The 26,075-nt window shown below is 46.4% G+C and overlaps 1 protein-coding gene across 1 annotated transcript in view; it reads right to left on the reverse strand.

Annotated features, from left to right (window-relative positions):
* The window catches only part of NEURL1B (neuralized E3 ubiquitin protein ligase 1B), a 33,128-nt gene extending 7,777 nt beyond the window's left edge, over positions 1–25,351 (reverse strand). Inside the window, exons 1-2 of the mRNA XM_027682800.1 lie at positions 25,264–25,351; positions 1,453–2,013 (exon numbers count right to left, since the gene is read on the reverse strand). Coding sequence (XP_027538601.1) covers positions 1,453–2,013; positions 25,264–25,294 — 592 coding nt within the window. The 5' untranslated portion in view covers positions 25,295–25,351. The remainder of the gene's footprint in view (positions 1–1,452; positions 2,014–25,263) is intronic.
* Positions 25,352–26,075: the final 724 nt, after the last annotated feature.

Raw genomic sequence — 26,075 nt, forward strand, 5'->3', positions numbered from 1 at the left:
ATTTTACAGCTTTCTCAACTCACAAAATTTTGGGAGGAAGAGACAGAGGCAAGCACATCCTCTATGACACCACCACATCTGTAGCAAGGAGTTTGGGTCCCCTGTGCTCCAGATCATCGCCCTGATCATCATGCTGAGCATCACCCTGATTCCCAAGGCAGTTTGTGTGGTATTTTAATAAAAAAAAGAAAACATCAGAGTACAGGTGTTCCCAGGCTGAGTCTTTCACTCTGCACACTTGGATGCTGCAGGCATGACAGGGGGTGGGGGGCAGAAAGAAGCAGCATTTTATTTTTCTAACTCCAACCTAATGAGGAAGAAGGAGTGCTCTGGTGAAGCAGCTGCCCTGGCCAATACAGCAAACACTCCTGCTCTGTGATGAGCACCAGCGGCTGGAGTGCATCGCACTTGCAATTACAGGATAAGCTACTGGTAAGGTTTAATTACACATTTGAGGCACAGCAGACAGGGAAAAGTGTTGTTTATGTTTAGCCTTCTCGCCTGTAAAATAATTGGCACCATTTAGAAGAATATGTGATGTAGCTGCCTGCCCACTGGACTAACCATTTCACAGCTTATCACTGGTGTCTGCTCTGTGCCAGGACGGCAGCACCATCCCCTCGAGCAGGTGCAGCTGAGTTTGGCTGTTAAAACTCAATCAGCTCCTAGGAGCCTCTGGGAAAGGGCAACACTTGTATTTTAAAAGGATTCCCTGTGGTGTAGCCCAGTTCAAAACCCACCATCTAACACTGAATTCATTTGAAATTTCAGTGCCATAAAAGTCACAAAAGGAAAGTCATTCCATGGCAATCGGCTTGGTTTGCTAATGGGAACAAATTTCTCCCCTCTTTCAGCCCTCCTCAAGGATGATGCCTTTAAATCAGCCAGACACCATCTGAATGCAGTGTGATGCCCATGTGTAAGGGAAGGGTGAGTCAGGTCATGTCTGCAAATCCAGCCCCTTAAACTGCCAGCCTGGGTGGAACCAAGGCCAAGAGAGAGGGGAAGGGTTCCAGGAAACTCTTGGGCAGTGGGTGGTAGTTTTCAATGGACTGGCAGTAACTGGTAGCTGAGAAAGAATGAAGTCAGCACTGGTCATCTTTGTCTGCTCAGTCCCTGGGACTTTGCTGTAAGCAGCGCCATGTCTTTCCATGCCACAGCAGCACATCCAGCTCAGAGAAAGCTGGGTGAAGTCACAGTAAAGATTTCCATTTATCCCTTCACATGGCTGCTATAATGTACAGTCTTAGGGCTTTCCATCACTGACATCTCTGAAATATCTGGATCCCTAGTGCTGGCAAAAGGAAAATGGTTAATTTGAGGTACAAAACCAACAGCAAATCAATTTTCTTAAGTGTCCCATAGAAATGATCAACCACACAGATCACGCATCATTTCTACATGATTATGCCTCTGTGGAAAGAGCAATCAGAAGAGCAAACACACACTTACCTAGTATCTGCACTTCATGGGTAATTCCGTAGACGTCTATGAGTGCCCAAAGAGGACCAGAAACTTTAATACCACAGTGAAACAGTATTGGCTCCTCGTCATTAATACTGTAGAAGACTCTCCCGTGACGATCAACCCAGAAGGCCAAGATATTGTCCCTCACAGCAAACCTCTCTGGCAAAGCTTTGGCCCAGTATCCGGGACGGGTCACCAGGTCTGGACAGGCGTACTTTGGTATCTCGTCAGAGCTCATCTGCGACGGGTCGTGGATGGTGAAGCCGAAGCGCAGGGCCCCGCTCCAGCCGTGGTGCACAGCCACCAGCTTCAGCCGCACCTTCTCGTAGAGGTGGATGGGCCGGTTGGTGAAGGTGACCCCGTTGCAGAAACTGTTCCTCCGCGTGGCCTTGCGGGAGTGAACGTCCAGGCGCACGTTCTTGCCTTTGGCTTGGGAGTGGAAACGCGGCGGCTCCGTGATGGCGAGGACCGAGCGCCTCTCATGGCTGCTGTTGGGCAGGCTGTAATAGGGGCGGCTGGAGACAGAGCGGGTCTGGTGGCTTGTGTCTGCAAAAGGAGAAACCAGTGGCTCTGTTAGAAGTGCTTGACCTGGGCCACATGTTGGCTCAGCCCTGCCTTGCCACGTGTTGGCTCAGCCCTGCCTTGCTGGGAGTGCCTTGCACTCCTCGCTAGGACCTGCTATTTAATCTTACAATGTTGTGCTTATCCACAGTCTGCTCATTGTTGTCCCAGTTTGGCCCTCAGCTTTATGCAAATACAAGGCAAATGTAGCTCTCAGGGCAAAGGTTAGGCAGCTTCCCTTCTACGCCCTGCAAAGCTGGATGGAAAGGAACATCCTTTGTTCCCATCAGATGCATCCTATTGCACCCGGAAAGGCTTAACACCTGTGCCTGTGGCTCCGGGTTTCCTATTTGCAATGCCTGTGTTGTTAACTCACATGGCGGCCAGAGACACATCAGCTCTGAGAATGGTCACATGTCAGAGATGCTCGAGATGAACACAGATGTAGGAGACTGATTTTTGTGGACATGAAAGCACTGGCTCCTCTGGGCCCTAATTTTGTAGCAATGAACAGGCACTTTTGAACAACACAAATAAACCAGCACATTTAGCAGCTGGAGCACTACCTCTGCATCACCAGGCTGTTCTTCCAAAGCTTTCAACCCAGCCACTGGTTCAGATATCAGATGCAACTGACACATTAAGGAGCATTTCATCCTGCAAAGCCTTGACTTTACATAGAACCTTCCATTTGAGCTCAAAGCACTTTATAAATGGTGATTGTTTTCAGCTTCACAGCACCACAGATGGCACAGAAATCCTGCCATCCTCGTTTTACAGATGGGAGAAGGAGAATTTATGGGTGAGATCTTTCAGCATTTTAAGTCAATAGCAATTTTGAGACCAATTCCAAGAAAAGCAGATTTGGGGCCTAAAATGAAGTTCACACAAGCATGAAGCGGAAATGACAAAAGCTCAACTTTTAATCTTAAGCCTTAGCTATGAGCTCCCTGAGGTGGAGACAAACTCTTTTGCATATCCTTGAATACATGGGGTTTTGCTTCAAGACCTGGGATCCCATCACACCACCACCACCATGGTGCTCCAGGCAATTCGGGCTCCCCATTTCCCACCCACTCCACCTCTCCTCCTCTCTGCACCTGGCTTTGTAGATTTTTAAAGCAAAAATGGAACATATCCTGAGTGCTCCAAGCCATCCTGTTAAATATAAAACTGCATCACATGCTCACATTCATTTTGAAATATTTTGCCATGTTTGAAGCTTTAGAAGCCGCCTGCCTGGCCCTTCCTTCAAGCTGCTTCCTCCCTATGTGTAACCCCAGGCTTTTCTTCGTGACAAGGGATGGATTTTCTGACGCTTTCCTCTCTTGGGAAAAACCACCAGAAGATGCTGGGAACGCAGCTGGGAGAGCTGGCAGGAGGCTGCAGTTGTGACACCTTTTTCTGCAAGCAAAACCATAGCAGACAGGGCAGCAAGAGGCTGGGACCTGCATTTGTGTCTGAATTAACAGAGGCACTAAGCAACTGCCTTTGCAAATGAAAGAGAAGAGGGGTCACAGACAAGATCTGAACACACGATTAGCCCTTGCAATCAGGCATCAGCCACAGAAGTCAAAGAGCTACAAAGGCAAAAAGCTTCTGTTTGCAGCAAGACGAAAAGGGCAATCCTAAATTGTGACAGGCAAGTGCAGCAGCTGAACAAAAGGTGGGTTTATGTTTCTTCCTTCTGTAGGTGATAGTCGCTGTGTAGCACCAGGTAATGGTTAATCCTGTCCTACACCGGTGTAAATAAATACATCCTTGCTCTTACACCAGTGGGAGGGGGTTGCTGTTTCCATGGCAGGGCCATGAAGCCAGAGTCCTGGGGAAGACTGGGAGAAGAGAAGACCCCCCTACCCCAACCTGTGAAAGCAAGTGCCCTGGCCTCAATGTCCCTGTGTTGGCCAGGAGGCGGAAGGAGGGAAGAGAGCTTTTGTTCTCCTCTCCACTATCCCAAGAATACCCTGCTTTCCACTCCCAGTGCAGCACCAGCCTTCCTCCCACATCGACCTGCAGGAGAAAAGACACGTGTAAAGACGGAGCACGGCAGGACATGATTCCTCCAGCACCACTCCAGGGCAGGTTCTTCTCACACCACTTTTGCAAGGCACAGAGGACTGAGGTGGCAGTGACAGTGCCAGCAGCACAAGTGACAGAAGAGCAATGACACAGGCACCCACTTCAAACGCAGCTTTGGGTCCACCCTGCCAGAGAGGAACCCGGGGCCAGGGTCTGGCACTTTTTGTTTTGTTTTTTTAAAAACAGGAAAGCATATTGTGACTAAACAATAGGAAAGTCTCCATAAGGAAATGAATGGATAATTTATTTATAACATCGTCCCCTCCTCGCATGAACACCTGCTGGTTGCCACCAGGAATAAAGCCTGACATAACCCGAGGCAGGGGAGACAGAGCTTTCCCACTGAAACACGCCTGAAGCTGAACTGGGGCATGTGCTTTACTCATTATGTACTGACGGGGACTAGGCAAGCTCAACAGGATGTTTATGCCTTTGAATTGCCCTAATTTGCAGCTCAGCTTCCATAGTTTGGATCACATTTCAGTCCCTCTGCTATTTCTCCAAATCCTCTCCTCTCCTGACTGTGCTTTCCTACCCAAAAGCTGGTCGGTGGGATAATGACAGCCAAGCTCATGGCAGAAGTGCCACCCTACCCAAGGGTGCCTGACAGGCAGCAAAGAGCTATGTCAACTCTTTTTTTCAGCTATGAGATTCCTACAACGCTTTGAGCAAGTAATCTCTTCTCTTTCTGCCTCACTTCCCTGTCTGAAAGAGAGTAACACTATTCCTCCACCCCACAGGAAGCTAAATGGATTAAAAAATATAAGGTTCTCAAACCCTTCAATCTGTGAGCCCTGTAAGCATGTTGGCAGGTTGCCTACATCATCACATGGGACCAACTGAGTCCCTCGAGGGATGTCTTGAGGTTCCATCCAACATTTTCCTTATTTGTATTCCAGAGTTTTCCATTTTTCATCCCTAGTCTCACTAACTGCAAACATGATGCTCACAGCATGTCCCTTAAACACACAAGAGAGACTTCGGCACATATAAATTAAGGCAGGAAAATGGAAGAAAAAGCTGAATTGAAGGATGAAGAATGGTCTAAGGCTCTTTACTGTAACGTGCAGAAGAAACCCTTTTGGCAAGGCAGCATTTCCATCTACATCCTTATGGTGTCAGACAACACTGAAACAGATTTGGGTTATGGGGCCCCATGCTCTCAACTGCACATCTGAAGCTTCACCTGCTTTCCAAAAGGCCAGCGCATTCATTTCGGAGGTTATGCTGACCTTTGGAGAGGTATTTTAACAGACGTGCACTTTGCATTTCAAAAAGGTACAGCAGGCAGACCATGGACAAATTCCACATATTTATCATGGTTCCAGTTCTAAAAATAAACATTTTTTTCACCCATTTGTTCACAGCATCGGGTTTGCAGCGGCACTGTAATCCCCCTGACAGCAGCAGACAAAATTCAGCACAAGAGCCCTCTCCGAGGCTGGTGCTCTCCAGGGTGTGGGATGGAGGAGGCTGCTCAGCTGGGGAGTGACCTTAAGCCAGATCAATCCTGTCTTCACTTGCCTGGACAAGCCAGGCAGTATAAAATACCCCTAAATCAAGGGAGAAGGGAATAACGTTCAAGGAGACCAGAGCTACAGCAGTCACAGTGAGGGCAGTCTGACAGGAGGAGGAGAGCATTGCCCCTCCAATAAATCCATGGTCTGCATCAAAAGACATTCCCTGTGCCCCACAGCCCTTTCCTGAGGACCCCCTACAAGTAAATCCATGACAAGAGATGCACAGGATCACAAGGGGCAGCTTTGTGCCAAACAGGGATGTGTCCTGGATACAGTGAGGATGTCAAGGGAACAGAAATTACTGGGACCATCACCCAGCTCGCAGCAGATACAGCTCATCAGTGGGCTGAGGAAGCGTGGTGTCCTTGTGCTGTTCAGAGAAAGGCTGAGAGGTTCAGAGGAGAGGCTGAAAAGCTCAGAGGAGAGTCTGAGAGGCAGCAGCGTGTGGCCTGAAATCTGTCTATCAAGCCTCGCTGCACAGGTGAAAGGGAATCCACTGAACACACCCACACCTTATCTTTATGGCCGCTGCTTTATCTGTAACATGAGAACTTTTTCCTATTACAGTAGATAGTTGGGTCGGCGCTGCTGCAACACCCCTGTTGAACATTAAACAAGGTGTCTGGAGAGAGAGGGCAGGTGGCTTTTGCTTTGTGACAGGAAAATCCCACCAGGTGGGGACAAGAAGGCCAAGTTCACTGCATGACTGCGAGCTTAGAAACAGCCCTCCTGGACTGAAGTCAATCCCAGTGTGGTCCAGTCAAAGCATGGTCCTCACCACACTTGTCTCACAGCATCTCGACTGCCACGGATGATGCAGCCGGACACTGGAAGGCTTGGAGAGACAGATTAGACAGTTACTGCAGATAACAAACATTAACAGTAACACAAGACAGGATTCTGCTCCGACAAGATCTTATCTTCTGAGAACAGGAGATAAATATCTTTTCACATAAAAATTAAGTGCACTGCCTAGACATTTTTTTTTTTAATGCAGAAAATGTGTTGAGGAGTTCTGTGGGAAACACTGGTGTCGCCTATTCCACAGTCACCAGTGTGAATTTGTAAAGTTAGGCAACTAAATCCACTATAAGGCTGCTACAAAAAAAACCTGGCCTCATTCCTGAACGTCCTGCTGGCTCAAACACTGGAAAACTCGACAATTAATAAATATCCCCCATGTAAATTCCTGTGGTTTGCATGACTAGTCCAGAGCCCTGCTTTGATGGAAGGTCGCCCTGCCTGGTTCTCTAACCTGAAACAAACTTCCAGGGAGTTAAAAAACGGTTCACTTGCAGTAGAATGATACAGAAATTGAGGTGTTAAGGGACACTGAAGAGCCTGTTATGAATTACAGGAAATGTGACATTTTTGAAGAAACATTTGTGAAGGAGGGAAGGAGGAAAGACAGAAGTTGTTTTTTCATTAGAAGACGGTGTGTTGTGGGACTGAGGTGACTCTTGATGCAAATATCCAATGGATATATATAATTTTTCACTGCAGAACAGTTCAGAAAAATCCCTGGCAGAGAACGGGGATTGATTTTAGCTTGCAAAAATCGAGTTCTGCCTGTCTTCACAAGAAAACCCTCTTGCTCTGTGGCTAATGCTTGAGACCAAACATTTTACAGGGAATTTTTAAAAAATACTAAAATCAATTTTTTTTCTAGGCAGAGGCTAACGACACATTTACTCTCGGCTTCTAGGTGTTCCTCCACGAAAACACAGAGGTATTTGCCCAACAGCATTTTGACAAATCCTTTTGTTCTGATCCTTTTTCTCAAACCAGCAAACACAGGCAACTCCAGCAACTCCAGGCTGCTCCACCTCCTTTCTCCCACCATGTCCTCAGGAAATGAGCTCTTGCATTTCTGCTCTCAACTTTAGCTCTTTCCTTGCAGTGGGGAGCTCATATCAAAGTTCAACCACATCCTGGAAAAGAACGTTTGCCTTGACAGGAAAGCCAATGCCAAGCCTTAGCTCTCCCGGTTATCTGAGCATCTCCTCATGACAACAGCACCGGAGCCAAAAGATGGCAAGTGCAGCTGAAACACCGATGTCTCCCTCCCAGAAACCACCAGCTGGCTCCAAGCAGAAAATAAAACATGACAGAAGTTCTGCTCCAAGGATGGAAAGTGCTGATGGCAAATCCTCCACGACCTAGAAGTTATCACAAGCCCCAAAGAATGAGGAGAGCCAGCACTCTCCCAGATCAGGCAAGAATACTCTCCCAGCCCACTTCCAAACCTTCTGCTTGACTTTGCTTTTGGTGGTGAAGGAAATCAAATGTGACACAAAGAAAGGCAGTGCATGACTTCAACGGTGAGGCATTTTCAGAGCAAAGTGGGGAGCCCTGAGCTAAACCAATATGGTCTGGTGGATCAGGCTGTAGAGCAGGGTCTGCTATCAAAAAACCTACTGCTGGGCCTGCAAGTAAAGGTACGACCACCCACGCTTGCCTCCATCTCCCCGTTCCCCTGTCTCTCTCCTGTTGTGCCTCTCACTGTCAGCACGCAGGAATTTTGCTGCAAAGTTGGCTCCATCTTTATTACGGGCTTTTAGTTCTCCTGCATATAAATAGCACTAAGTATACACAGAAGCCAGCGATTAAGCACGGAAAAAAATCTCCTCTTCCCCGTATTATTAGCGAATCTGGGTCAATGAGTCTGCAACTCTAGTAACAAATTCTTAGAGTTGGTTAATGAGAGACAGAGCGAGAGTGAGCGGGATGGAGAAAAGGCAGGGTTCATGCCATAATCCCTGCTTAAGTCTTTCAGTGCAAGCAGTGAAAGCAGCTGCATGACAGATGAGGAGCCTTGGAAATGGCACAGCTTATTGTAATCTGTTATACGGGCTCGACACCCAAGTCCACTGGCTCGTGTCAGTCCAGAGGCCACGCTCACGAGCCAAAGAGCTTTGAAAGATGTCATGGATTTGAAAGTCATCAAGTATGGGATGCAGAACTAGATGAAATTTTTGGCTACTGGCTAAAGATAAAAACATCTTGTCAAAAATAATCAGTCGGCCACTCTTACTGTAGCTCTTATTGGGAATTTTTGGACTATGTTCTCACTAATATGCTGCATATGCGTAAGAGTTCATACACCGTGAGAACAAACCCATGCCCCTTACTTGATGTATTATGGTTTTGCAAAATTGTTACCTTCTTTAGAAAGTGAAGCTTAACTTCAGGAGAGCAGAGGGCTGCTCAGCTCACTTTATCTTCTAGTCCTAAGCTCAGAGTCTGTTGCACAGTTTTGGGAGGTGATCAAGAGTAATGAGAAGTGAGCAGCTGATGTCTTTTAAAGCAACTCCACAAATGGTTTCTGAGGAGTGCTAGGTTGGAAGACTAAATATTTTCCAAATCGAAATGCTCAGCTTGTCAGTCAGTGATTAGAATATTTATTTTTGTGATATATTATTGTTTTCTAGAAACAGACAATGTGCACCATAACACAGAGAGCATTAAAAGATGCAACACTTCAGGCTGGAAAGACTGGTCTGGAGGAATGAACACAGCTGGAGACCCAAAGATGGGAGGAGAGGAGCAGAGATGTGGAGCAAAACCCCTCATGTTCTCCAGGGTGACTGCGTTCTGCTTAGGTTTACTGAATTCATACTGAAACGGGGTCCAAGTTCCATGGATTGACAATGCTAAACTATTTTTTCTCAATGGCTGTTACTGTCGGAAGGTCTGAAGCCCAATACCAACTTCTGATGCATCAAATCAAGTGCGCTGTCCTCACTGCAAGTTAAGCCCAGTTTAGGAGGCCAACAGCCAAGGACCTCAACAGTGGCTTTGCTGTTCTGTCACACACCACTTTCACTGTGCATTCCCTTTTTCCACAGCCTGACCAAGGACAGCCCCATAGCACGTGTGCCAGGGCACCTTTTTCTGTAATGAGAGCACCTACAGTCATCAGAGGAGAAAGTTCTGTTTTCAGTGTTTTCAGTGCTGTACAGAATGGCTCAAATATAGATTTTCATGGTAACAAGATGGACACAGAGATATTTTAATTTTATGGGATATTGTGCCAGTGGGATCTGTCTCAGAGACCCCTTTCCCTTCCTCCCTGCTCCAGGCATCCACTGCTGCAGCAGGGACTGCAGACACCACCTAAGAGCAACCCAAGAGATGCCAAAAACCTGCTGTATTCCTAAGTGCTGATGGTCCCTCAGGGCCACCACGTGGCTCTTGCTTTGAGGTGGGAACACACCCTGTCATTGGGTCTGCAGGAGACCCATCACATACTCCTGATATATCCCTCTGCACAGAAAAGACCTTTGAGTAATTTTCACAGGTTAAAAAATAAAAAAAGGGTTGGTCTCCTTGCCCCCAGTTTCTCTCCATTCATTCTTCACTTCCAAGACAACTTTTCCCCTACAGACAGTACAAACAGCTCAGGACTGGTTTACAGAGCAACACGTTATGTTTCAAAAGCATTGCTCTGAACCAGTGTTTTCATTTTCCAATCACGACTGGGATTTGTTGAAGAGTTACAAGAACTTGTGCGTGGCACAATCACTGACATTGAAATGGTCCATGCCCTCACTCTCTCCTCTTGCTGCCAGGGCAGCACGTAACAACCATTAATGCAAATAGACTCCCTGCTTCCATTGAGCCTTTTCTTCAGACCAGCTGTACCAAGTCATCTGCACCGGGGATTTATAAATAGTGACCATGTCATTCCAATGTTAATGGCTTTTAATGAAATTGAAGAATGACATGCATTCCCTTTTAATATCCCCGGAGCTGCAATTTTATTCCATCCCATGGTTTCAATACAGCGCTCATGGAAAGAGTGCTGGAGCTTGGCACATCCTTCCCACAGCCCATCAATGTGTTGCTTCCAGCATAGACAGGAACAAAAAAGAGGGAAATAATTTTGTTGTCTCTCTGATGCAGGAAACCCACCCATCCCCTACAGACAGGCAGCGTCATGGCACTGCATCACGAGGGCAGCTTGTGACACAGGGAGAAAAAAAGATTTGAGCAGTAATAGTGGCAATTTAGCTTCACTTTCGGGGCATTGTTCCCTGAAACCCCCTGAAAAGCCAGTGTTTACGTTATCTTCATCCCTCGGGATTCGGGCTGTAAACAATTTACACTTACGCCTTTCCCACCTCCAAAAAGCTTGTTTGGAGAAAGGCCAGTACATAAGATGTGCTGTCAGAGCCCTCCCCGGTCTGTGCATGTACCGTGGGTGACTCAGGTGGGGTGTGTGATGCTCGAGCCGAGGGCGTTACGAGCAGAGTGTGATTTCCACACTCACTAAAAACACGTGAAAACTTTCCCCTAAGCACAGGAATTGTCCAGCTCCAGGACTATAGAGGAAGAAAAGCTGCAGATGATGGAGCTCTGAGCAGCCTGGTCTAGTGGAAGGTGTCCTTGTGCATGGCAGGGGGGTGGAACAAGGTGAGCTTTCTTTAAGGTCCCTTCCAACCCAAAGCAGTCTGTGATTCTATGAAGGGCAAGATCAGCACTCAGAGCGATGCTGCAAGTGCAGAAAGTAGAGCCCGGCCATTCGTTCCTGCCTTCAACTTTTTCTAAGAAAACCTTATGATAAAAGGAACAAACCTGCTATTTTTCTTTGCTTCATAATTTTTACAGAAGCCTCTTTTGTCTGTATCTCCTTCCTTCATACTGGTTCTAAGGGTCTCTTTTTTTCTCCTCCTAATTACAACTTCTCTATACTCCAAGGACAGGAAAGAATTCAGTTTAAAAGAAAAAAAACAGTAGAGCTATTTCAGTCCAAACAGGGATAGATAACCAGAGAGCCATTAGACTTAACAGTGGCACCCAAACAGAGCTTTTGATCTGTCCTAAGGGAGCCACAAAACTACGGGACAAGGGGGAAAAAGGCCTCTAGGAAGGTCTTCTTCCCAGTAAGCCCTGCTTCCAACATGGTGCAGCATCTTTAAACTGTATCCACAGTTCCTTTTATATTTACACACAGTTTAAACAGTGATCTGGCAGCAAGAGGGGAAAATGCTTTGGGAGGAACACATGGCTGAGGAAGCTAAATAAAGAAGTGGCCAGGTCTTCAATCATCCTATATTTTATATATACAAAGGCTGCGATTCCACTAAGCTTTTCCAAAACAATATGTAAAGAATCCAAAACAGGGCAAAGGGATGGTAATAACTGGTTATAATTAAATCAGGGGGAAAGTACAGCTCTTCCAGTGTGCCAGGCTTGTTTCCTTGGAGGCATGGCCAAGCACGAAGGGACTGGTGGTGGAAACCAGTGGGACTGGTGGGACTGGGAGCTCTAATGGGTTACAGGTAACTGCAAAGGGCTGAGCCCAGCCTGCACTGGTAGGCTGATGCCTCAGGCCAACACTGTCCCAACAGGGTGATTTCAAATAAATTTAACACTGGCCAAACTCTCCAAGTCATCTGAAGAGCTGATGACTTCACTCAACTCATGTACATTCCAACCTGTACAACAGTGTCACATTCTTTTGTTGGCTGTTTTAGTTAATGTTCCGACAAACAAGCTAGAGTTTTTTCTAAATACAGGACATCTTCGGAAACAAATCCAAAAATTTTTAATAGAAAAAAAAAAGGTAGAGTTCTGGTCCAGAAACATAGGAAAACATTCAACTAAAAAAAGATGCATCCTTTTTTCCTTAGTTGAAAATTTTTAAAATGCATAGTTTTCTGCTAAAGATGTGAAGCCAATCTGAGAGGCAGGTGCTTGTGCAACACTTGGCTGCTGCATGACTGAGCTATGAGATCCTTTTCCATGATATTTGCAGGACTTAATAAGAGGAAACAAGACCCACTTCAAGACATTAAACTGTCCAAACTAAAGAAAATACAGTCATACCATTACTGGACACACCATGACCTCAGCCCATTCCTTCACCTCAAATGTCTTCAATTATTTCAACACAAAAAGGATTTGAGCAAGAGAGGTTTACTTTTAAGCTTTCATGTCAATCTTAATTCCAGTGAGATTTGATCCCAGCACACCTAAGTCAGTATCAACATTTTTCTCCCTTTGTGGTACCACAGCCAAGAGATGATAGAGGCAGGTGAGCAGAAGAAATCTGGAGATAAGAGATGATTCCATGCCTTGCTGAAAATAAATGCCCACTTTTTTTGGCCAGAAAATGTCCAAAGCCTCTTTATGCTCCCTCCTCCAGAGGAAAGAATCACTCCAAAAAGATGGGGTAAAAATGTGAATTATAGAGCAAACAGCACTGCAATTGTCCAGGTATCAAGTACTAGTTTACACCCTGTTTTCTCACCTTTTTAAGGTGGAGCTTGGACAGTTGTTCAGCTCAGCACACTCAGTCAATACCTTCTCAGCAGTTCACTGCAGAGCTGCATGTTGTTGTTATTATTATAGCTGTATTTTTGGGGGGGGGTGTTTTCTTTATAGATAATTTACACCTATAAACTCCCACTGTACTGTCAAGGCACGCTCCTTAGTAACTATGGAATTGGAAATTTTAGAAATCCCACATAAAACAATATAAACAGCTGCCTAAACCCTCCCATTTCCACCCAGATGGCTCTTGTTTCAATTAACAGAATCAAACTAATTCAGAGTCACCCACTGGCCTTGTTTGGATTTACTTAGAAAAACACACCTATAAATCACATCCGAAAAACTGTGGGGAGAAAGACTTTGTTTCTCTTTGGGTGGTTCTTTGGGTTCTTTTTTTTTTTTTTTTTTGGTAGAACAAAATTTTACTACCAAACAAAAAACACACAATTACGTGTTGACAGCTTAGAGCTTCTGTGGTTTTGGCCACAATAAAACACTGGCAGCAACACAACTACAAGTTGTCCCTCCGCTTCTCCGAAATACATGGCACCAAGTGTCTCCCACTTGCATCATCTCCCTGGGACTTCTGAGCTGGAAACATGCTGGAAAAAGGGATGCCAAAGCCTGAAGTCATCAAAACGGATCCACACAGGGGCTTTCCCTTGTCCCAAATCCATCAGACATTGGGTGCTACGGGTGTCACCCGGCCCCTTGTCTGCCAGCACATCGAGGAATTGGCCTCAGCTGAAGGGGACTGCACTCAGGAAGTCTAAAAATAAACCTGAAAATCATCTGAATGGCAGTGGCCAATGTCCATCCTGGCACAGCTCCGACCATCGGCTCAAATCCATGGAGAACATGCTGTGTGTGCCACAGCAAGGTGTGTCTGCCCTCTGGTATGTGTCTGACCACAGAATCACAGAATCCTTTAGGTTGAAAAAGACCTCCAAGATCAGCAAGTCCAACCTGTGAGTGATCACCACCTTGTCAACCAGATCAGAGCACCGAGTGCCACATCCAGTTGTTCCTTGAACACCTCCAGGGATGGAGTCTCCACCACCTGCCTGGGCAGCCCCTTACAATGCCTGACAACCATTTCCATGAAGAAATTCTTGAACCTTCCCTGGTACAGCTTGAGGCCATTTCCTCTCATCCTGTCACTGGTTACCTGGGAGAAGGGGTTGACCCCAACCCCTCCATCACCAACCATGCTCCACCCAAACAACTCTCCCAACAACGGTCACTTCCCTGAAGAAGAAAGAGCGTTTCCAAACCCCACAGCCCTCCAAGGCAACAGAATGTTGAGCTACAAGGCAGCATCGCTCCCTTCAGCTACTCTTTCATTGCCACAGAGAGAAACAAGTCACAACCAGTGCTCCCAGTACCGCTGTTAGCCCCAGGGGAAAAGATTATGAAAAAGACAGGGAGAGCTTTGAAAAAGCGTTCATTGGGTAGGGCAGAGATCTGAGGTGGTGAGCCTACGGTGATGAGTGACAGCTGGAGAGGCACAACAGCAACCACTCCAAAGTGATGCTCTGGCTCAGCGCAGGAATAGACACAGAAAGGGGAAATACAGGGATGTTAAGCACAGGAACGTACTCAGCACTGCCCTACCCAACATTTCTGCCCATCACCTTTAGTCCACGGGAAAAAAGGAAACAAGGAGTGCTCGACACAGGGCTGTGTTCAGGACACAAGGAGCAGAGAGCAAATCAGGGAGGGAGAAAATATGGTCAAGATCCAGAGGCACACAGGGAAGGCTTCTCCCTCCTTCTGGGACTGTCTAATGAGGTCATACCATTAATCTCATTTCAAAGGAAAATCTGAGCAACCAGCTAAGGGCTGCTTGATGTGGTTTGGAGACTGATTCTACCAGTATGACCATAGACTTTGGTATTTACAGGAGTGTAGTTAATTCACACGGGTGTATAAACATTTACTAAATAGGAATGCATACAAAAAGATGGTTTGAAAATAGTTTGGTTTAAAATGAGAAGCAGTTTTGACCTCTCTGGGAGGAATGTACCTCTGCCCTCTGCTTGGAGATGGCCAGCTGAGTGCTCAAAGAGGGTGGGAGAAACAAGGAACACGTCCAGGGAGCTGGGAAGCCAATTTTTATTTTTGTTTTGCTTCTGAAACTATCTTTTAATATTTCCAAGACCAAGAGGTATTTTGAACAAAACGTGATCCCTTGAAACACAATTTTGAAAAGGGGCTAATTTTGAATCAAAATAAGTTTTAAAGAAGAAAAATGCAAACACTCCTATTAAGTGATGAACTCCGGCTGTTCCACTTAGGGCTGGAATTTCAGGGAGAAACGTCTTCACAGAGAATTTTATTAGCTGATCATCAGTGTCCTTGTAAGGCAGATGAACCAGTGGCAGAGCTGGGAACCCTGAGCTGTGGGGGACCCCCACCCTGGCACCCACAGAAGGGAAATAATCTGCACTGCTATTAGGAAGTGCTGGAAACCATCACATTGAGGGAGGAAAGGACTGTTTTAACCAATTCATTAATTATGAATGTTAAACAAATCCAGCTTTGAAGTTTAGTTCATAACGAGTCAAACTTCCACTATTGTTCTGCTTGGTAAAATCAGGCTCTCCAGACAGCATCTGTCAATCTGATTATCATGTAGTTAAATGAGGGAGAAAAAAATTGTTCTCTCTCACCTGCAAAAAGCTATCTGTGCCTTGTAATTATTTGCCTTGATAAATTTAATTTACTTGAGTTTTCCCTTCTAGATTTGACTGGTCAAGTTAAACTATAAAGATTATTCATGGAAAAGCAACCACAGTTGGTTACTAGGATACAAAAAAATCACTTAGTACATTCCTCCAATGAATAATCCCAGCAGAACACACACAAATTCAATAAATTATGAATTTCTCTTTCTCTCTTACATAAACACTGGGGTTGCAGAGGCATTTCTTGGAACCCTTAAATATAAATTCATCTCTTAATTACTATGCAATATCAAAACAAACAGAGGGGATAGATGAGCCTCGCAGGTGAGCTGCATCCTTTGTCTAGACATGAAAGTTCTTCTGGAAGCAGGCAGGGTGCAAACGGACAGCAGATTCATTATTGCCAGTATCTCTGTGCAGACACTGGTATTTGGCACGCTCACATCCCTTTTCAAAGTGCATGACGTCAGCAGCAGGACAAGCTAATTTGGAAGAAGGCATTCTTATTTCAGAAAAAAATCTCCCTTCCTGCACAATTCCATGGACATGAAAGGTCTTACATAAAGCACTTGTTGTCAGATCTCTGAATCCACAAGACAGAATCCCAGCATCATTTAGGCTGGAAAAGACCTATAAGATCATTGAGTCCAACCTTTGAGACCATCAAGTCCAACCTTTGACCAAGACCAAGAGAGAGGAGCTTTCCTGCATTGGTTGGCCAGCTCATACAAAGCCAGCACCCTCAGCCCAGCACAACCCATCCTGCTGATGGGCAAAGCAACCTGCAATCAAAGTCTGCCCTGAGCCACTCAGACATTTTTGGAAACAACACTCAGACTCAGGAGATTGATTTTTTTATACTTAACAGCATTTGGTCTTTGTGTGTCTGTGGTTGTATATTGCACTGTCTCTTCCTATCCCTCATAATATCCCTGGATAACAGCAATCCCCAGGCATGACCCAGACTGCTGTTCAAGGCTGGGATATTTAAAGACACACTACAGGGTCTGTTGGCTGAGATCAGTTTTTATAAACTTTAACTGAGATGGATTTCCTTGAAATTCTGCCTTGTGAAGCATCTGTCCTTCTCACCCTCTCCCTTTGATCACATCAGCAGCGCAAGCAGTGCTGTTCTGCTGCTGCCAAATCACCAGTAATTGCTATGTAAGACTCAAATCAGATGCCAATGTGAAGATCTGCCTTGAACTCTGCAGAGGACATCTCCTTTCCAGGAGAGATCAACCAAAATGCCTGGCATACTGAAATATCTGTAAGCCTTCCATGTGCATGGAACATGCTCTTTATCACTACAAGTGAAGCAACAGTCAGTTATTAAATTATTTCAGTTTTCATATTTAGAAACCCTTTCACTCTGCAGGACAAAGTCATCAAGAGTTTTTGATGGTGTCCTGAGGAAAGGACTGCCATGGAACAGCCCCTAAAGAGGTGTTTCTCCAGGACACACTGCTGTGCCAGGAGCCTACAGGGATTATCTAGCCCACCTTTACCCATAATGGGACCAGCTCTACTAATTCCATTCCTAGCTGATGAATAACAAACTCGTCCTTTAAGACCTCCAGTGATAGAAATATTTCAATGTACTGTACTCCACCAAGGCTTGGCATTGGTGATAACCTGCCTGGCTACATTCTGGAGAGCATGTACTCAGATATCCTGGTCCCGTCTTCTCCCCAAAAAACTGTATTTCACTGCAGCCTCTTAGCTGCTCCTCTTAACAGCAATTTTGGCCACTATCGGGATGCTAGAACAGACAGATCCCAAGCAGCAAGTGTTTTCTGTTGCCAGAAAAAAAGCTCTATCCAACTATGTCAAGTTTAAGACCCCAAGCAATAGCAACTTTCCCTCATTAGGAATTATGCTTTCAACCTTAGCATCACACCGAGGAGATAATTTTGAACTGCACTCCATAAATTACAGAACATACTCAGCTGAGAAGCCAGTGTCCCTATGAGACCAAACCAGATAACAGCCTGAGAAAAGCTGTTGCCACAGTGCCAGTTATCGCTGAGCAAAGAAAGATAAACTTCAATGAAATTATTTCATTTGTGCTGCCAAATGGGATAGTCTATCTTTTATCTTTGGCTTCTTAAGGCAGGACTTGGGAGGATTTAATGTTTGAGTAATGGAGGAGTGCAAAAATCAAACTTTTTTCCCTGGCATTTGGAAACCTGATGGAAAACTTCTGCTCAAGGAAATTCTTTCTTGACTGTCTTCCGTGTTGCCACACGAGCAATGAAAATCAGAGCTTTGCTTTTATGTGGTCTTTTCTCCCATGTAACCATTAGACATTATGACATCAGGAGTGCAACAACAGGAAAATGGTTAAAATAGGAGAATTCCTAAAGGACAAAAGTCTCATTATTATGTAAATATCCACAGCGAAACAAGAAAACTTCAAAAATGAAACCTGTTAAGTGCACCTATCTGGCCAACAACTCTATAAACACAACTCCATCCATTTTTCTCCCTTCAAAGCATCAGCAGCTCTTAAAAAAATCCCAAATGTGATTTCCCTGCTGCATTGGGAAGCTTTGAAGTGCAGTTAAATATTTTTTTCTTTAAAGAATATTCCTGTGTAATTCCAGCAGCAAGCAAGAAGTCATTTCTTATGTTCTGATTTGGTTTCTTTACACCGGTCCTGTTGGTGCAGAAAGGAAAAAAAGACATGGTTTTGCTGGAGCAGGGGAAGGACTGGGGTCTGATCCTCCCAGTAGGAGATCTCTGAGCTGCTCCACTGCCAGAGGTCTGAAAAAGCTGAGAGAGCAAAAGCTCCTGGGTGGAAAGCAAGCCCTGCTTACACAAAACAGAGGAAAATATCTCCCTGGACACAGAGGGGAAAACAAAATTAACAAGCAAGAAATCACTTTCTCCTCCCTCACTCCTCCCCAAAGCCCCACTTCAACTGTTCAGACACCAGGAATTTAATGTTCCAGCACTCAATAATTGAGACAACAGGGCATCCAGGTCTGAAGGGAAAAGCTGGCACAGGTACACTGAAATAAAACTTTCAACCAGACATCTCAGTGCCAATGATTCATGCTTTTTAACATATAGAGGGAAAACAAATACAGCCGTCATCAGAACATGGAACAACTCAGAGTAAACAGCACCTCCTTCCCACCAGAAAAGTCCTCCCATGGGCATATATTGTATCTAAGGGACCCTTGGGAAGGGACTGCTCCTGCTGATGCCTCTGGGCAGTCCTGCTGTATTTGCAGCATGCAAAGAGGTGGGATGGGGAGCTCTTCAGCGAAGTGGTAGGACTCTGCAAACTAAGGGCACTGGGGCCACCAAACAGACATGGACCATTGGCACAGGGTCTGTCCCCTCCAGGACACAGCAGATCAGTGACACTGAGGGCAAGGGTCAGAAGCTGCCTAAATGAGAAGACAAAACCAAGTATGGAAATCCTCCTACAGCAAAACTTCCTCCAGCTGTCCCAAGAAAAGCTTCCCCAAGATAAGACATGGAGCCAGGTCCTTTCCAACAGCCCTTCAGGCTCCCATCTCTTTCTGCACTTGTTGGTATGTGAGCACACCTTTGCCCTCTGGGTAAGTCTGAAGAACAGTGTATTTTGATTCCAGGAAGCCCCAAAAGTGTGGCTCAGGAGCCCCTGAGGAGCAGGGAAGGTGCAGGTCATGAGTCAGCCCTGTGGTTTGGCTGCCACGGCAAGAACCAGCGGCAGGCACAGGATGCCAAACTGCTCCGGGCAGGGGAAGGGAGACCAACACAGGAGATAAGATGCACGGAAATACAAAGAGAAGAGATGGAGGAGATTGCACACACCTTCCCCATAAGGAAACTCAGATGGGATCTGCCACATGTCTCAGGGAATCACACCTGGCCTCATCCCATCTTGCAGCACATGAAGCCGCCCCAGCACGAGAGGGGTTCTACCCCAGCCTACCCCAGCCTGGTTCAGCAGGTTTGCTTCCCTGCTTCTCTCCTGAACCCACCACATCCATCACGGTGACGTGCACGCTCCACCTTAGGAAAGCCTGCTCTTAATTTAGCTTCCAAGCCGCACAGATAGGCTCTGTAAACAGTGGGATGCTGATGAGAAAGAAAATGTTTCCTTTCAAGGCAAACTGTGCAGCAGGACGCTGACTGCCCGAAAGCGCAACTCCAAAACTCAATGAGCTTGAATGCTAAATCCACTGGAGCTAACGAGGACTGAGGTGCTTATTTGCATTCCTAATTGAAAAGCCATTGAATATGACACGCAAAGAGGATTCTTACTAGAACAGGAAGAGAAGCACAGCATAAGCTTCAAGGTGACTCATCCCTTTCATGTCAAGCAAACATTAATGCCCGTACATTTAAACTTCACTGCCTAAACACCTTAAACACACTTAAGCATTTCCATAGGTTGTCAAATTATAATGTGCTGGGAAGCAGCAATTTCCTTTGCCTGCAGTGAGGGCTCTCTAAGGGTTTTGCCTACACACACAGACTTAGGGGTGTGATTTTCAGCATCTACATGAGGGTGAGATGGTGACACACAGGTCCTCCTGACCTGCAGCAATTATCTAAAGAAATAAAAGGGGAAAGTGCCATTTGCCAGATATCCTACCTCTGAGTAAAGCAATTCCCCTCTACAGCATAAGCAGTAAAAGAGAGGGCACCTGCCCAGCATTACCCAGCGTGACAGTGGAGAGAACAAAAAGCTGTTGCTTTAATGACACACTTGGCAACATCCCGTGTGTGTCTGACAGCCCATCGGCCATGGGGCATGACACACAGCTCCATCTAACGCTGTCCTGATAGGTGGTGCCTTCCTGGATTCGAGTACAGTTGTGTCTCCAGCCTCAGCAGCCAAGATACCAATGGCAGCACTGAATTAACTGTGCCAGTTGGCTGCAGCACAGTTTTGGGTATGTACTGTGCAAGGCTGGTTAAAGATAGTCCTCAGCATACGATCAACCTGTTCCAGCTCTAAATCACAGTGAAGGCTGAGCAGCTTCACAGGTTTCCTTTTCAAGAGTGGAAAAGCAGAAAGCTACTAAGGAAGCACCCAATTAATTTATTTTTTGCACTTCTCTGACCTTCTTCATGAAGATCCTTCATAATCAATTAACTCTTGCATATCCATGTGAGCCAAACAGCGTTTTCTACCTTCCTTACATTCAAAGGAAGACTATGACAAAGTCACTTGCTCAAAGGTCACACAGGGAGTCATCAAAATCAAGACAAGACTCTAGAAACTTCAACTCCCAGCCTAAAAGATGCAGAAAAACAGGCAGAATAGCAGTGGATTAACACCTGCAGTTAGTGTTGATCAGAGTTGAACCAAACCCAAACCAAAAACTGGTCTGAACAGGTACCTTTTGCACTCAAACCAGAACAACCTGAAGTGTTATTTTGTAGTTTTCTTGAAGTCAGACTGGAGCCAAATCAAACAATTTACTGAACTCCTCACAATACCAAGAACTCATCACTAGCACCTAAAGGGGGAGGAGGGACCAGAAAACAAATCTAAACAAAAGTGCTCCTTGAAGCCAAGATTTTAGCCCCTGGAAAAGGCAGAGATATCTTTTCCCACCACATGGTCTTTGCTCCTCATTTCTTACAAAAGAAGTGAACCAGTTTTTTGAAAAGGGATACATGGAAACATCATCTTTTACTCACAAGCTGTAAATTTCTGTTGCTCTGCTGTAACCAGGACCCTACAACCATCACTGTTTCATAAAGCCTGGCAGATGGGAGCATCAGTCTGGTGAAGGTCTAAAATTGGGATTTCTGACTCGCTGAGAAAGGTTAGTTATTAAAAGCCTTTTTCTTAAGAATACAAAATAATTTCTTGAAACTAAGTCACTTCTGCCAGAACAAGCCCCATTCTCCCTTGTGTTTACCAGACACAAATGCCACTCATACTTGGTATTCCTCGCAGTTGTGAGGAAGGCTGTGGGAGAAGCACTGCAATCAGATCCCAGCCAGATTCTAAATAGGGAATTTGGCTCCTTTGTTAAATACCAATGACCCTATTTGGGTCAGGATCAACAACTGGATCCCAAATGGAAAGTCCTTCACTTGTGTCTTGGCCAGTGAGTGCCTGCCCTGCCTGCCCCAGCAGCTGTCCACCTTCACCCTGTCACAATGAGCTGCCATGCACCACAGGGACACTTGCTGCCTGTCCCAGTCTCCCAGACATAGCTCCTCACAGCTGCATGCAGGGGCTCTGCCGGGTCAGGGGAATTTTCAACTCTCCCAACCTGCCAGTCCTGAAGCCCCACTGAGCTCCCGGCACCTTCATGCCCCCACCGGCTATTAAATATTTTCTGAAACCTGTTCAAAGTCTCTGCCAAGGACAGCAATTAGTAAGGAACAATTAGCCCCATCCACAATGCTGGGGTGTGCTGCTTGCTGCCTCTCTCACCTGTGAGTTAACTCAGAGCAACCCTCTGCGGAGCACCGCAGGTAACCAGCCACAAAGCCATAAAGCCCATGTCCATATGCAACCCACCCACCACCACCATCACCACCACCACACGGCCTCCCAGCCCACTCTGCAGGCCAGGACAGGTTCTGCCCATCAGCTGCAATGCTGCACTCCTACTTTATCACCTGCAGGAGACAGGAAAACGCCATGCCTCAATAATAAAGAATTCACTCTTGCCTAACCACCTGCCTGCAAATCACCTCGAACAATGGGCAGTGAGTGGTGAGGGGAGGGAGGTGAGAAAATATCGACATCCAGGTGTAAATTCGCACACTGTGCTGGGGATGCAGCAGAAGATCCTCCCACTGGAGATGCAGGAGGGTCAGCGATGGGCTGGCGCCAGGAGCCACAAAGGAGCCCGAAGGTTGTGCTCACCCCTCCGGGTCAGGCCAGCTGCAGGAGCAATGTGTCCTGTGTCATTTAGCTGTCACCCAGATAAGAGCAATTTCCACCACCACCTCAGGCCCGTTGTTAAGCGTATCTGACACATCTCAGCTCTTTTCCATTCAAATGCCTCCTCAACCCGTTCAAATATAGAAGCTGCCTTTCATTAGCCACAGCCTATTACTCATTTCAATACCACTCTGGTTAGAACCTCGCTGTTAATTTGACAAAGCCTTCACCCATTGTGTGTTAACCATCAGATACCTGGCAAACACAAGTTTCCCAAGCTCCCGACACAAATTTCTCCGGCACCGATAGCGTGTGCTCTTGTATCATTACATGGAAATGTGGAGAGAAAGGATGAAGCTGTGCAAGAATTTAAAGATGCAACAAGCACAGAAAACATTTGAACAAATTTAGGGATAAAAATGAGCTGAAATACGTTCAATAGGATTTAAAATTGAATTCCACTATTTGAAAAAAGTATTTCTATATGAAATCGGAATTGTTGATTGTTTGGCTTTTCCAGGAGCCAGAAAATCCTTTTTCCACCTTAAGCTATTTATGGTGAACAACAAAAATTATTCTACATTGAATCAATTTAACACAAGTAAGCAAATTTTAGTTTGGGGATCTTTGGTTTGGTTGTTTGGTTTTTATTAATAAGTTACTTCAGCCTATGGATCAGGGGAGAGCAATTCCTCTGTTAGTCAAAATGAGAGTGAAAGTGCCTTGCTCAGTCTGTCAGGGTGAAGAAAGAGGCGCGTTTTGGACCAAGAAGAGGAAAGATGTAATTCTGACTGATTATCTTCGAGTAATTTTAAACAGCTCTAGCATTTATAAATAGGATTTCACCCAACAATTCAGTCTTCCGGAAAAACTTTATCATTTTCAAAAAGTCTGTTCCAAGAACAGTTCTAAACCTGCTTCCCCCCGTAATGCCATTTGGATAATGAAAGCCAAACAATTCATCTGAGCACATCAATGTGAAAAATTGCTGAATTGGGTCCAACCCGACAAAATACATTTATAAACTTCAAAAATACAAACATCCAAAAGCTCTTCTGCAGCCACAGGTTAACAGCTGCTTCTGACAGTCGTTACTCTGTAAAAACTGAAGGCAGCTGAATTTGGGGAAAAGACACATTTCCAGCATCGTCCAGCACATTAGCAAAGGCGTTCAAGTGTCCTGCATAGCTTTGCCTTGCGCAATTTGACAAATGTTTGCAAATGGACTATCCCCAGCAAAGCGATCCTTACAGACAGTCTCCACCTGGCAGGACAGGACAGAGATTTTCTAGGCCACTAGAACAAACGTTTGAGCTGGGAGGTCTACATAAATCAAGCCTTCATTTTTCTCCATCAAACTTTTCCTCTTTCTTAGGAAGTTCTTTTGAAAGCACCGCGAGGAACTCCTGAATCACAGAGCTGCGGTGCAGCTGATGTCATCCCTTTTTTTAAATTCACGTGTGTAAGGCTGAGCATGTGAAGGCTGCTCAGGAGAGACTGTTCTAGCACTAGGCAGAACGGCTGATACAACTCTCAGCCTTCTGGAACAGAGCTCACAGCTAGATCCCACGTCCCAGCAGGTACAGATATTTTTTCTTTGGGAAGTTCTAGCCCTATCGAGGTAACCTCTCCTGACCCAAGAATATTTCCCTGGCTTTTTTTTTTCCCCCCAGGTTTTTAGCATGTGCCCTTTGCTGTTGCCTCTGGCTGAAAAGCCAAGCCACAAAATGAATTTTCTCCAAGGTCATGCACTCCTTACAATGCCTTTATTTGCCAGTTGGTGAAGTATTTAATAAAATGAAAACTTCCTTATTGTGAAAGGAGCTAATGTCCCATTTAAATGTATTAGAGAATGAGAGGAGATGCAACTAGAAATCTAATCACTAGTTCATAGCTAAACCACAAGCTTAGCAGCTTTCTTTTGTGCCCTGAAGGTCCCAGGCACCCTCTCTTTGCAAAGACAATATATGGCACATCCAAATGCAAATCTATTCCTCTCTTTATTTCTATATTCAGCTCCCTGGCTGATTGCAGGGAGGCATGTGTATGTGTTCAATAGGTCCTCCTGCTTCTTTAAATAAGTTTAATAATACCCTTTTTATTTATGGGAGCCCGAAGTACAAAGGATGCAATGCAGGAGCTCTGCAAGAGCAGAAAAGAAAAGCAAACTAGCTGAAGATACAGCCTGGCAAGGGCTCAGTAATTCAACACTGTTGATTCTATAGAGACCAACTGCTTTTATTATGCACAGATTCTCTGAGGGGGGGAAAAGCCGCACAGATATGAACTTGCAAAGGAAAAGAATCTGTACATCTCTCGTGTAAGAGCAGAATTCGCTAAAAGGCAGTTTAAAAACCAGGGCAGCCCAACAAACATTTCAGACTTCATTTCAAACAGTTTTCTTCTGGCGACTCCGAACGACTAAGGTCTCTCCACATTGAAAAGTTCCATTAAAAAAAAAAAAAAAAGGATGGGAAAATGAAACAGAAAGCCCCTCAGAGGATTCGGCCAAAGGGCTGGGGATCGCCGCTTCAGCTGCGGGATCAGCCCCACTTCACCCCCGTCCGTGGCTCCCCCGTGGGCACAGCCGTGCCCCACGCTCAGCATCACCCCCGGTGCCCGCCGCGGGTCATTGACAACAATCATATTCTAAAAAACCCTTGAAATTTTCGACTTGCCCCGGGCCGCTCCGCAGGGTCGCGGGGGGCTCGGACCGGGGGCTCGGCACAGCCCGCCCGCCCCGGCTCGGCTCCCCCCGCCCGCCCGCAGCATCCCCCGGGGCAGGACGCGCCCCCCGCCCCGCGGCCCCCGCCGGTACCTGCCAGGGTCTTGTGCACCGTGTTGCCCATCGCTCGCTCGCTCGGCGGCGCGGCGGAGCCCGGGGCCGCCCGGAGCTCCGCAGGGCCATGGACAGCGCCCGCCTCCCGCCGCCGCTCCGCGCCCGCCCCCGACCCGCCCCGCGGTCCCTCCCCGCCCGCCCCGCCCGAGTCGCGGCCGAGCCCGGGATGCCGCTGCCCTTCTGCTCTGCCTGCCCCGCTGCCTCTCCGGGGTGCCCGGGGCTGCGGGAACCCGCCCTGCGCGGGGCGGTGACGGGGGTGCGGCGCTCCGGCGAACACCCGCTGGCATCTGTGGGAGCAGCTGCCAGCCGGGGTTTGGGCAAACACGGGCCCGGCTGTTCTCCAGAGCGCTCGCTGACCCCCAGACAAACCTTTTGCTTCTCCCTCTTAGGAAAAAAAATAAATCTTCTTCCCCCCGTAGCAAAAACAGTGGTTTGGAGAGCATCCAGCGGTACCCTCAGGGCACACCTGTCCATCAGCAACACCTTCCCGAGGGGTACCAGCTGCAGTGGGAAACAGTAGGAGTCGGTAAGCCCGAGCTCTCTCCCCGTCCGTGTCATTTCCTTAAGGGTGACCTTGGATAAGCCACTTTGCATCTCAGTGACACGACTTCCCCACCTGGGAATTGAGGGAATTAGCAGGAGTGTTGTGTTGGCAAATGCGTGATTAGTTTGAAGCACGGCAATGGCACGGTGACGAAGGACACCTCAGCCCACAGCCTCCAGTGCAGTATTGACAATATTGGCTTCACAATTTCTCTCCCTTCTGATCTCAGACAGAAAAATATGTTTAT

This window comes from Neopelma chrysocephalum, unplaced genomic scaffold, assembly GCF_003984885.1.
Source record: "Neopelma chrysocephalum unplaced genomic scaffold, ASM398488v2 Primary Assembly neopelma1_63, whole genome shotgun sequence".
Taxonomy (NCBI): Eukaryota; Metazoa; Chordata; class Aves; order Passeriformes; family Pipridae; genus Neopelma; species Neopelma chrysocephalum.